Source organism: Pelecanus crispus, chromosome 14 (genome assembly GCF_030463565.1).
Source record: "Pelecanus crispus isolate bPelCri1 chromosome 14, bPelCri1.pri, whole genome shotgun sequence".
Taxonomy (NCBI): Eukaryota; Metazoa; Chordata; class Aves; order Pelecaniformes; family Pelecanidae; genus Pelecanus; species Pelecanus crispus.
In genome coordinates, this window is record NC_134656.1 from 17,732,174 (window position 1) to 17,744,630 (window position 12,457).

The 12,457-nt window shown below is 63.8% G+C and overlaps 1 protein-coding gene across 2 annotated transcripts; it reads right to left on the minus strand.

Moving 5' to 3' along the window:
• Positions 1 to 2,174: 2,174 nt before the first annotated feature.
• Positions 2,175 to 4,036, minus strand: MYL9 (myosin light chain 9). Of its 2 annotated transcripts, XM_075721097.1 has the most exons (3): positions 3,853 to 4,036; positions 2,564 to 2,725; positions 2,175 to 2,347 (listed from the first exon to the last, which is right to left on the minus strand). In XM_075721097.1, the coding sequence occupies exons 1-3, from the start codon at positions 4,034 to 4,036 to the stop codon at positions 2,175 to 2,177; spliced, it is 519 nt and encodes a 172-aa protein (XP_075577212.1). The 2 variants fall into 2 exon arrangements, with proteins under 2 accessions (XP_075577212.1, XP_075577213.1); XM_075721098.1 differs by lacking the exon at positions 2,564 to 2,725.
• Between the last annotated feature and the right edge of the window lie 8,421 nt (positions 4,037 to 12,457).

Genomic DNA, 12,457 nt, shown 5'->3' on the forward strand with positions numbered 1-12,457 from the left:
GCCCCATCTTTGTTACCCAGACAACTTCTTCATCCACCCGCAAAGAGCTCCGGGGGGGTGGGGGGTGGCAGGACTCCCTTTTGCAAGGGCCAAATTTACTCTTCCCATATGTACCCCAGTGTCCACTAGCAAAGTTCCTCTACTTTGCTGGCCTCAGGGTTGAAGGATGCCCTCTCCTGAGGGTCCCGCAGTGTAACCACGGCTGTGCCGGTGAAGGGGGCAGCTCAGACGCAGCAGCTTCAGTAGCTGCTCGAGCCAGGGCGTCTGGAAGCCCCGCGCTGGAGCCCCTGGCCGCTGTCTGCGAGGGGCCAGCAGTGGCCGCAGCTGGCGGTGGCCAGCCACAAAGCCCACCCCGCTCCCGACACCGGGAGAACCTGGGCTGGTCCCACAAGCGGATCCCCTGGGGTCAGTGGGGCTGAACCTCGCTCCCGGATGCGGCTGCCTCCAGAAGACAGCTTGCCCGCGGCGTGGCAGAGACCTTGGAGAAGCTGGAGGCCCTTTCCCACGCCGCTTGGTTTATCTCCAGCATCAGCCCACCTGCCCCATCTGCGAGACGTCCCCTTTGGTGCGCATCCCAGGGAAGGGGGCTTTTTAAAGCATCCTGCCCTCCAGCAGCCTTCAGGCCTGGGACTTCGCTCTGGAAGTGGGACAACTGTAGGTTTTTCCCTGGCACAGCAGGGAATTAGGGAAGGAGGTTGGCATCTACGAGCCTGGAGGCGGGCTGGTTTGGGGCTGTTGCTGCAGAGCACGCGCCATGACCCTGCAGAGCTCCCCAGGAGAGCACGTGTTCAGCCTTTCACGTCTCGGTGTCCCTGAGAATTGAGTTCATCTTTCCTTATTTCCTGGGAAATAGAAGCACCAAGGAGAAGCTTTTCACCTGGGTCATATCCCGGGGCCTGGCAGGTCTCTGAGCACGGATGGGGCTGCTGACCCCTCTGATCCCAGCAGCACGTGCCCATGGAGCTCCCGCAGACCCCGTCCGAGCTTTCCCAGTGGCTGGGAGCATCTCCGGCATTCGCTGTGCCCTCGCCAGGTTCTGTGAGTTTGTCATCACGTTTTCCCCCATTTTAAATGAAGAAAGGCAGGAAACTCATCCTTGCAGGGCAGGGAGATGGGCAGACTTCAAGCAGCACGTAAGACAGTAGCTTTGCAAGGCGGGAGCCCCCCGCGCGCCCACACCCTTGTCAGGGTGGTGAAAAATAACCGAACCAAGGGGACAACTCCCCTCGCTGTCTCTTACACCCACCCCTGCCTGCTCAGGGTGACGCAGAAGGATGGCCGAGCCCCTGGGACCCCAAACGAGCTGGTGGGGGGAGCGTGGCCGGCACCTTGCCAAGCGTATCTCAGCCCACCCGTCCGCCCGCCCCGATGCGGGGGCCGAGCAGAGCGACCCTCATCCATCAGCAAAGGTGGAAAATGATGCTCAAGCTGCATTTTACACAGGCGGGGAGCAATTTGGCTTCGAAAACAGGCTGCCCCGCTGGAAGGGGCCGCAGCTGGCAGTGGCAGTGAGGTGGGGAGATGTGGTGCCCAAACCCACCCCCCAAGCCCCCCAGGAAGGCAGGCAGCGCGGCACGGTGCCGGTCCACGAGGGACCCACGCACAACACGTCTCCGTATCACACCCATCAGGTTTTATAGGCTGCTTCGGCTTCCCGAATCCCTCAGATCACAGGCTCGAAAGCCATAAAACAGCCAGGGGGGAGGAAACAAAGTGGGGTTTCTTTCATGAAGGAAGGGCGTGCGGGAGGAGAGGGGAGAGATGCTTTCTCTCTGTGCTACGGCCTCGAGGTGGGCACTGCTGGGGCTCGAGCCAGCCAAAATCCCCACAGGCCAGCGCTCACCTGGGATGCTCACCGCGGCCCCAGGGACCAGCGGCATGGTGGCTTCGAGGGGGTCAACGGCTGCTTGGGGAGGGGGTCCCAGCCAGGCTGGGGGTCCCAGTGGGGCGAGCCTGTGGGTGGGAGAGGCGCTGGGAGGGGAGGGCTGGGGCTGATGGACGGGCACACAGCGGCACGGTGACGGGAGCGCTTCCCCTCCACGCGTGACCCGATGCGGGGTGCTGGTCCTGGGAGGTGTTTCCCATGGGGGGAGCCTGCTGTGGGGCAGCAAGGGGGGCCGAGGGGCGGGGGGGCGTGCGCAGGAGGAGGCAAAGGGGGTGAGCGGCCCCGAGCTTTAATCGTCCTTGTCCTTGGCCCCGTGCTTCAGGATGCGGGTGAACTCCACGTAGTTGAAGTTGCCCTTCTTGTCGATGGGCGCCTCCCGGTACATCTCATCCACCTCCTCGTCGGTGAACCTGTCTCCCATGGTGGTCAGCAGCTCACGCAGGTGGTCCTCGTGAATGAAGCCTGCAGGGACGGCAGCCGGTGGCGTCAGCGGGGGACACCGCGGAAGGGCCGAGCAGCAGGACCTTCCCCGCTTCTCCCAAAGGCACCCCTGCCCAGCTCTCCCACTCTGGAGCTGCTTGGGGACTGTGCCCAAGGATCTGGCCCCAGCCCTCGCCCCGGCTGCATGCCCAAAGCACCCAGGCAGGCAGCACGGGGCTGTGCAGGCAGCGCCCGTACCTGATGCATCCTCGTCGAAGCAGGCGAAGGCGTTGCGGATGACGTCCTCCGGGTCGGTGCCGTTCAGCTTCTCCCCGAACATGGTGAGGAACATGGTGAAGTTGATGGGCCCCGGCGCCTCGCTCATCATGCCCTCCAGGTACTCGTCGGTCGGGTTCTTCCCTGCCAGACACAGGCAGGGGTGTGGGTGCAGGGCCCTGTTCCCCCCGCAGCACCCATCCCCAAGGCCACCCCATGAACAAGGGAAGGGGGTTTCCGCAGTGCCCAGTGCTCCCCCCTCAGCATCTCTCCCCCTGCTTTAACCCGTGCCGGAGGCCACCTGCATCCAAGCTCTGCCAGGCTCAGCCTCGAGGGAGATGCGGGAATTCACCTGGGGGTTACCGGGATCTAAACCCACGGCTTTTCCCCATTCCCCTGGCAGCTGACACCCAGCACCGCCCGAGGAGAGGGGCAGCAACGTCCCCGCACGAGCCTCGCGCTGCTGCGTCCCTGGCACTGCTCCTTCCAAGGATGCGTCCCTGGCACTGCTCCTACCAAGGATGCACCAGGGATGGCTTCACCTCCTCTGCTGAGGTCCGCGTGCCCCCAGCGCCCGGCCCCTCTCTGCTCCCAGAGCTACGGCTCATGGGGAGGAGGGAGGTCTCTCCTACGGCCGGGCAGGACCTCCAGAACAGGTTTGGCTGCCGGGTCAATCATTGACAGACCTCCCAAAGCGCCGTGGAGGTACCGCAGGGAGCGGGAGGTGGGAGCGAAGGAGAACGGGCTCTGGGTGGGGAGCGCGGCCGGACCGGCAAGTCGCAACTGGCCGAGGCACCGTGCTGGCACAGGGACCGGCCTCTTCTGTCACCCAGGCTGAGAGCAACAGCAGGGCTCTGTCCCCCAGGAGATGACCCCAGGTGGTATTCTGGGGTGAGACTACTCAAATACTCAATGGCTGCGGCTGGTGGTTGCTCCTGAAGCAGAGCTTCTCCACCCCCAAGGGTCTTTTCCCTTCTAGTGAGCGTGGCTGTAAGAGCAACACACCAAGCTGCTGCCCCGGGGGTGCCTCTGCAAACGCACCTTCCACAGTCAGCTGGTGCCAGCAGAGAAATCTCCCCCCAGATTTTGCAGCCAGCATGGGGCTGGCCCAAAGCACGAGGGCTGTGCCTCAATGGCATCCCACCAAAGCCGGTCTTCCACGCTGGATGTCAGGCACCAGGTCGCCCAGCAGCTCTCCCCACTTGCCGAGGAGGCGTTGCGGGCAGAGGGGCTGAGGGACACGCGGAGGCACGAGGGAAGGGTCTCCTCACCGAGGGAAGCCAGCATGTCGTGCAGATCCTCCTTGTCAATGAAGCCGTCGCGGTTCTGGTCGATCATGTTGAAGGCTTCCTTGAACTCCTGGATCTGCGACTGGTCGAACATGGCGAAGACATTGGAGGTGGCGCGCTGGGGACGCTTCTTGGTGGTCTTGGCTTTGGCACGTTTGCTGGACATCTTGGCGGCTGGGGTGGTACCTAGGGGCAGGGCAGCGGGCAGGGGCGTCAGGAGGGCTGGGGACAGGCAGAGCCTGGGGGGCCGGAGCAGAGGCAGGGACACGCAGCTCCTGGCACCTCCGGTCCCGTGCCTCAGTTTCCCTGGCTGTCACACAGTTCGGCAGCAGCGAGATAAGGCGGTTGCAGGGTCGGACATGGGGACAGGCGAGACTCGGGGCTCTGGTGAGTGCCCTGGGAAGTCTCAAGAGCAGGCAGGGCTCACCAGCACCCCTTCCCACAGGCTCAGGGCCCCCTGCTTGCACCCTCGGCCCCCAAACCCGCTTGCCGCCTTTAGCATCCCAGGCACAGGGAGAGATGCCAAGCCTGGCACCCCGCATCCCCCCGCTGCCGTCAGTCCCGGGGGGCCATGGGGATGGGTGCCTCGGCATTTTTCTTTACGGAAAGGGTGGTCAAGCATTGGAACAGGCTGCCCAGAGAGGTGGGGGAGTCCCCATCCCTGGAGGGGTTCAAAAAACGGGCAGAGGTGGCACTTGGGGACATGGTTTAGTCTGGTCTGCCCTTGATTGGCTTAGAGTAGACTTGGTAGTGTAGGTTAATGGTTGGACTGGATGATCTTAAAGGGCTTTTCCAACCTAAACGATTCTATGATTCTGCGATTCTATGATTTTGGGCAGAGCTTAGCCATGCCCCCCGCCCCAGCCTGCCGTCCTGGTCTGGCAGGGCCCCCCCAGCCATCCCAGCCCAGCTCCGGGGCGATGGGCCTCCCTGCGCCCTCCGTCGCACTGCGCAAAAGCGGCCCCCAGCCGCGTCCCCGGGAGGTGGGCTCGTGCAGCACCCAGCACCCAGCTGCAAGGGGTTATCTGCTCCGGGCACATTCCTCACATTCCACCGCCTCCCTTCCCCCTCCACCCTGCGCTCCATCTATCCCACCTCCCGCCACCGCCGGTCCGGCGGGGCCAAAGGCCGCTCGCCGCCTCCCTCCCTGCCGCCCTGCCTGGGTGCGCCCCACGCTCGGCCCGGGGAGCCCACGGGAAGGGCCCCGAAGCGAGAGGGGTCGTAGATCTCTGGGGGCTGCAGAGCCCCTGCGGGGCACGGGGAGAGCGGCCAAGCAACGCCGGGACCGCGGGGCGCTGAGGACTGGTGCTGTTGTTACAGGTAATGAATGCCAGGAGAAGGGAACGGCCCGGCGGGGCAAAGAGGGGTGCAGCAGTGGGATGGACAGACCTTTGGGGACACGGCTGGGGCAACGCGTGTCCCACGGGGAATGGCAAAGGGACCGTGCGGACCCCAAACACCACCGAGGCAGGGCCACGGGAGGAAAACCAGCTCTTCCAAAGCGGGGATTCGCCGCTCAGCTGGGTCCGTAACGCTGCCACACCCGGGGGGACCGCAGGGGAGCATCCCCCCCCGCAGACCCCAGCGCTGGCACGGACTAGGGCAGAGCAAACAGCCTTCTGCACAGCTCCTGCCAGCCCCCCCCAGCCCGTACCCGCTTTGGAATAGAATGTGATCATAGAATCATTTGCGTTGGAAAAGACCTTTGAGATCATCCAGTCCAACCATTGACCTACGCTACCAAGTCCACGCTAAACCAATCAAGGGCAGACCAGACTGAACCATGTCCCAAAGTGCCACCTCTGCCCGTTTTTTGAACACTTCCAGGGATGGGGACTCCCCCACCTCTCTGGGCAGCCTGTTCCAATGCTTGACCACCCTTTCCGTAAAGAAATTTTTCCTAATTTCCAACCTAAACCTCCCCTGGCGCAGCTTGAGCCCATTTCCTCTCGTCCTATCGCTAACTACTTGGGAGCAGAGCCCAACACCCCCTCCCTGCCCCCTCCTGTCAGGCAGTTGCAGAGAGCGATCAGGTCTCCCCTCAGCCTCCTCTTCTCCAGGCTGAACACCCCCAGCTCCCTCAGCCGCTCCCCACCAGCCCTGTGCTCCAGACCCTGCCCCAGCTCCGTCGCCCTTCTCTGGACACGCTCCAGCACCTCAATGTCTTTCTTAATGTCTTAAGACATCTAAATGTCTTTCCGGCTCTCTCCCTCCCCTCCTGCTCTCCCTCTTTCAAGGGGCTGCAGAGGCGGGGGCTGGCATGGCCACCAGCCCGCTCCCCCCCTCTGCAGTCCCCAAGCTCCCCTAGCTGGGCCACACTGGAAGGACATCGCCGGGGCCGCAGCGAGTGCCAAATCCCAGGCACGGTACCAGTGCCGGCAGGGCTGCCCGGCACCACGTGCCCAGCCAAGCTCAGAGGGGGCTGCAGGCTCTCCCCCCACCCCGACGCCCGCTCCCATCCCACCGCGGGAGCGGTGCGCCATGCCAGAGAGCCCGGCAGCGCCCGCCGAGCCCGAGCTGGGCCCTCCATCCACAGGGGACATGTTCCACGTCCATGAGCCCCCGTGGCTGCAGGCACGGGGACGGAAACCGCGCAGCCCTCAGCCCCCTCCCCTGCGCTGCCCCGAGCTGCCCTGGCCAGCACCCAGCGCCTAACAGCAGCCACCAGACCACCCCGCCATCCCCCAAACGCCCGGCCCTTTCCCGGTGCCCACCGGGAAAGAGATGCTTGTCACCAGCCAGCTGAGGAGAGCAGCAGGACTGGAGATCCCGGCCATGCCCAGGGCTGGGTGGGCAGGAGGTCTCCCCCCGCCAGCCCACCTCACACCCACTGCTTCCTCCAGCGCCGCTGCAGCATGAAGCTCTTCGCAATGGGACAGCCTCTTTCTGCATGCCCTGCCGGGCACCGGCGTGCGCTGCCGGCCCGTAACCATGCCCCGGGCAGCGGCGTGGGGAAGCTCAGCTGGACGCCACAACATCACTGCGCCGGGCCAGAGCCAGCAATAAAAGCTCTGCCGCTGGCCCACGGCACCGGGCTCAGCTTTCAAAACACGCCGAATTATTAGCAGAATTATTAGCAGAAGATTAGAGAAATAAGCAGGAGTTTTGCTCTCACCACATGAATTAGTATTATCCAAATATTTACGCTGCCCCAGCTGTGACCAGCAGCAGAAGCGCGGCTTGGCACCCTCTCCGGAGAGATGGTTCTCGTTAGGGGGATTAAGCGTGATTTTGAGAGCACATGGTTTTGCTGTTTGATCCAAAACATGCCCTGGAAGGATCATAGAATCATAGAATCATTTAGGTTGGAAAAGACCTTTAAGATCATCCAGTCCAACCATTAACCTACACTACCAAGTCTACTCTAAGCCAATCAAGGGTAGACCAGACTAAACCATGTCCCCAAGTGCCACCTCTGCCCGTTTTTTGAACCCCTCCAGGGATGGGGACTCCCCCACCTCTCTGGGCAGCCTGTTCCAATGCTTGACCACCCTTTCCGTAAAGAAATTTTTCCTAATTTCCAACCTAAACCTCCCCTGGCGCAGCTTAAGCCCATGCTTGGTCCCAAGGTCCAGCTCGGCCTGGTCATCTCCTAATCATTGTATTTCTGCTGTTCACAGACCTCCTTGGGCTGGCTGGGACTTGGGAAGAGAGGGTTTTGGCCCGGTGTGGGGAAAGGTGCCTCCTGCAGCAGACAGAAGGGATTTGCAGCGAGGCGCGATTCGACAGGGGCGACCCATGCTCTGCACGAGGGCTCGACGGCCACGCTCCCCTGGTCTTTGAGCCCACGCTTTCTGGGATTCCCAAAAACCTGATGCCCAGACCGTTTCAGGCAACGCCTGGCCATGATGCCCTGCACGCTGGGGTGCACTCGGCTGAGCCAGTTGGTGCAGCCACCAAACCTCCGGCTTCTTCCTCGGCAAGAAGGAAACCCACGGAGATCGGTCCTGCTCCAGCCCAGGCGCTGCCGATCCCAGGCAGCAGAGCCGAGGAGATGAGCGCTGAGGTGAGACCCCAGCCAGCCTGGCACGATTGGATATTAGGAAAAATTTCTTCACGGAAAGGGTGGTCAAGCATTGGAACAGGCTGCCCAGAGAGGTGGGGGAGTCCCCATCCCTGGAGGCGTTCAAAAACCGTGTAGAAGTGGCACTTTGGGATGTGGTTTAGTGGGCATGGGGGTGTTGGGTTGATGGTTGGACTGAGGATCTTAGAGGGCCTTTCCAACCTTCACGATTCCAAGTTTTACTTTTGTTAAAAAATAATGCAGCCGGCAAGCCAGGAAACATGAAATTACTACTCTACCCTTAATTGGTTTAGTGGTGGACTTGGTAGTGTTAGCTTAATGGTTGGACTGGATGATCTCAAAGGTCTTTTCCAACCTAAACGACTTGATGATTCTCGCTGAAAGCCATGCGCCGATCTGATCACCGCGCTCGCCCCGTCACCAGCCGCCCTTATTCCCTCGTCCTTCTGCCACAGCTCTTGCCGAGACGATCTCCCTGCCTCCTGCACCACCGGGCTTCTGCCTTCCCCACCCGCGTCAGACCCAGGGGGCCACGGGGCTGGCTTAAAAAGTTCATAAGCTAGGAAATAGTTTAGTTTTAAAGAGAATGAGCAAAGACCCACAGCTATCAGAAAAATAAACCGCCACGTGTTTCCTCCTTGGTAAAAACCAAACAAGCAACTCCATCCCGGTGCTGCTTCCTGACGGTGCTGGGGAGGGGGGGATAAGCCCAAGGGACGTCGCAGTGCTGCCATCCCGTCCCCATCTTCCTCCTGCCCGCTTCCGCCCTTCCCTACCCCGCGTCTTCTCCTGTGCTGCTCCAGCTCACTGTCCCAGCTGAAAAATAAAACAGCGGGGAGCTGCTGGTGGGCCCAGCGGGCTGGGCCGGCGCACGGCAGGTCTGGCTGGCACGACGGAGGGGTGCCCGGGCGGGGAGGGGACAGGGCAGCTCCCTTTGCGGTGGCAGCAGCCCATCCCCAGGCCCCGGCGTGTTCCCGTGTATTCAGAAGCTGCAATCACCCGGGATACGCTGCCAAGGGTTTCCCAAGGGTGGCTCCTGCAAAGCCGGCCGTGCAACTGCAGGAGCCACCTCTGAAAGTGCCGCCGAGGCTCCGGCACCGCGTGGGGCTGCCCTGCGGTCCCAGCACAGCCGGAGAGGGACATGGTCTGCTGCTGGCAGCGAGCTCCTCTCCGCCACGAGACGCCGGCAGCGTGACGCATGACGTGCATCTGCCGGGTGCTTTTGGTCAGGGCAGGGAAAGAGCGAGTCAAGCAGCCTGGGCTGTCCCAGAGGACACCCCCGCGGGGTGAGCGACGGCCCCTTGGAGGGACTGCGGTCAAATCCCTGCCCAATGCCTCTTCCCAAAATTGGTTGCCAGTACCAGCGAGCCACGACACAGCTGCGTTTGCTAACGGGCAAGCACTGGCCCTCCACGACGCGCGGCCAGCCACACCTCGACGCGTTCCAGCACCGCAGGGGCTGTAGTCCAGCACCAGGGCCAGCGTGGGTGGTGCCTCGCAGCATCCCGCAGCGGCACAGGAGGCTGCAGGGCAGCGCTGCAGCCAGCGCATCCTTCCACCCGTAAAGCTTTGCCATCTGCCGGGCACCTCTCCCAGCACCAGGACTGCCCGGGAGCGGACATCCTGCCTCCGCAGCCAGCAGGACACACGGACCTGGCTGTCATATCCTGGAGGAGTGAGCAGGGAGCAGCTCACCTTCCCTGCCTAATTTGTTGTTAAACCATCCCTTTCCTCCAGCACAGCCCTGCTCGGGATGCCCTTGGGATGTGGCATCGCTCAGCTCCGTCCCCGCTGCCGAGGGGTGCCGGTGCCGCCACGCTGCCGGCCAGAGGCACCGGGAGCTGCGGGAGGAGCCCCCCGTCCCGCTCGCACGGCAGGAACGGAGGCGGGCTGCCGTTCTGCTCCTTTTTGTGGCCTCACTAGAGATGGATGTGGGAAAGGGAGTTTGGAGGTGAGGGGAAAGCAGAACCTGAGCCACCAGCACTGAGGCCGGCGAGCGGGTTTCACGCGCGGCTGGGAGGGAGCAGGGCAGCATCAGGGAGCCGGAGCTGCGTGCGGTGACCCCCGGGAGGGAGACTTCATCCCAGCCCCCCCTCAGCTCCCCCCGCACACCGGGGACCCGGCCAGGCCCACGCACAGCTGTGGAGCTCGGCCACAAGCGTGGCAGACGGTTTCTGGGCTAGCTCCTTCCCACCAAATTTAGGGGACAAGGACCTCCCCGTCCCCACGTGGCACATGCAAACCCTTCCAAAGCGCAACTTCTGGGGCCACCATGGGAAGACCACGCACAGACACCATCACCACACAGAAGACCCAGCACCCTTCTGGTGCCCGGAGCGGCTGCGAAACACAGGGCAGAAGGTCTTCACGGCCTCGGGCCACCAGCGTAACATGCCCTGGACCTGGCTTGCTATTTTCCCAGGAGAATTAAGGGGCTCACCTCGGCGGGGGAATCTGGCCGCAGCGCCTCAGAGGGGGAGGTGACTGCAAACTCCTCCTACAGCCGCACGGAGCCTGCCAGTGATGAGAGGAAAAAAATTCAAGTGACTAAAGAAACCCAACCATCTTTGGTCAGCAGCAGTGGTTGTTGACACTTGGGGATGTTCCGCTCCAAAGAATGCTGCTTCGGCTGCCGCCTTCTCCTACACGTCCATGTTTTAGAGCCTGCCTGGCTTTTATCACAGTCGTAACATTTTGTACCAAAAGGGCATGCAGGGAGGGAAGCCAAGAGGACCTCAAGTTTTCATGGGCAAGGCTAAACAAAACACAGCGTTCCTCTGTGTTTAAGACTGAGGGAGATGAGCTAAATAAAGCTTTTCTGCCTTGCAACAGTTTATTGCCTGAAGTTGCTCGCAGGTCACTGGGGAGATCTCTGGAGCATCACGCATGCCTCTGGATCTTGGCTCTGGCCATCAGCAGAAAGACTTGGGGGAAAAGCAGATGTTCCAGACAGGAACAGCTCTCACAAACCGGGAGGCAGGTGAACCACGGGCAGCAGGATCTGCTCTTGCAGCTCTGCCATCCCAGGGAAGCCAGGCTGTCCCAGCCCCGAGTCACTGCAGAAGGTTACCGAGAGCTTTGCTCAAGGCCGACCCTCGCCTCCCCTAGCTGGGACATCCCTGCCGGGCCCCGGGGAGGGGCTGCCCCCCTGCCCGGGCAGAGGGGTGCCTGGCAGGGATGCACCGGGTCTCTCCCCATCCCCAGGGCTGACCCCAGCTCCAGCACCGCCGCAGCCGTGGGGCGGCCGGGGGCTGCTCCCTCCCGCGCTCCCAGGGGCGGCCGCCCACTCCCGTCCTGCCACTTCCCCGCGGAGCTGTGCTGGCTCCATCCCACCCGGTTCATCGGGGCTGCCCTAGTTCCGTCCTGCCCGGTCCCTCCCGCCCTGTTGTGGCTGCCCCGGCTCCATCCCGCCTGGTCCATCGGGGCTGCCCCAGCTCCATTCCACCCCGGCTCCATCCCGCCTGGTCCATTGGGGCTGCCCTGGGCTCCATCCTGCCTCGGCTCCGTCCTGCCCGGTCCATCCTGCCCTCCCCATCGGGGCTGCCCTGGCTCTATCCTGCCCAGTCCCTCCCACACTGCCGACCTGCCCTGGCTCTGTCCCGCCGGGTCCATCGGGGCTGCCCCGGCTCCATTCCACCCCGGCTCCATCCCACCCCATCGGGGCTGCCCTGGCTCCATCCCGCCTGGTCCATCGGGGCTGTCCCAGCTCCATCCCGCCCGATCCATCCGGGCTGCCCCAGCTCCATCCCGCCTGGCTCCATCCCGATCCATCGGGGCTGCCCCGGCTCCATCCCTCCCGGTCCCCCCCGCCCCTTCGGGGCTGCCCCGGCTCCATCCCACCCCGGCTCCATCCCGATCCATCGGGGCTGCCCCGGCTCCATCCCACCCGGTCCCCCCCGCCCCTTCGGGGCTGCCCCGGCTCCATCCCACCCCGGCTCCATCCCACCCCGTCGGGGCTGTCCCGGCTCCATCCCACCCCGGCTCCATCCCGATCCATCGGGGCTGCCCCGGCTCCATCCCACCCCGGCTCCATCCCACCCCGGCTCCATCCCGCACGGTCCATCGGGGCTGCCCCGGCTCCATCCCACCCCGGCTCCATCCCACCCCGTCGGGGCTGTCCCGGCTCCATCCCACCCTGGCTCCATCCCGCACGGTCCATCGGGGCTGCCCCGGCTCCATCCCACCCCGGCTCCATCCCACCCCGTCGGGGCTGTCCCGGCTCCATCCCACCCCGGCTCCATCCCACCCCGGCTCCATCCCGCACGGTCCATCGGGGCTGCCCCGGCTCCATCCCACCCCGGCTCCATCCCACCCCGTCGGGGCTGTCCCGGCTCCATCCCACCCCGGCTCCATCCCACCCCGGCTCCATCCCGCACGGTCCATCGGGGCTGCCCCGGGCTCCATCCCACCCCGGCTCCATCCCGATCCATCGGGGCTGCCCCGGCTCCATCCCACCCGGTCCCCCCCGCCCCTTCGGGGCTGCCCCGGCTCCATCCCACCCCGGCTCCATCCCACCCCGTCGGGGCTGTCCCGGCTCCATCCCACCCCGGCTCCATCCCGATC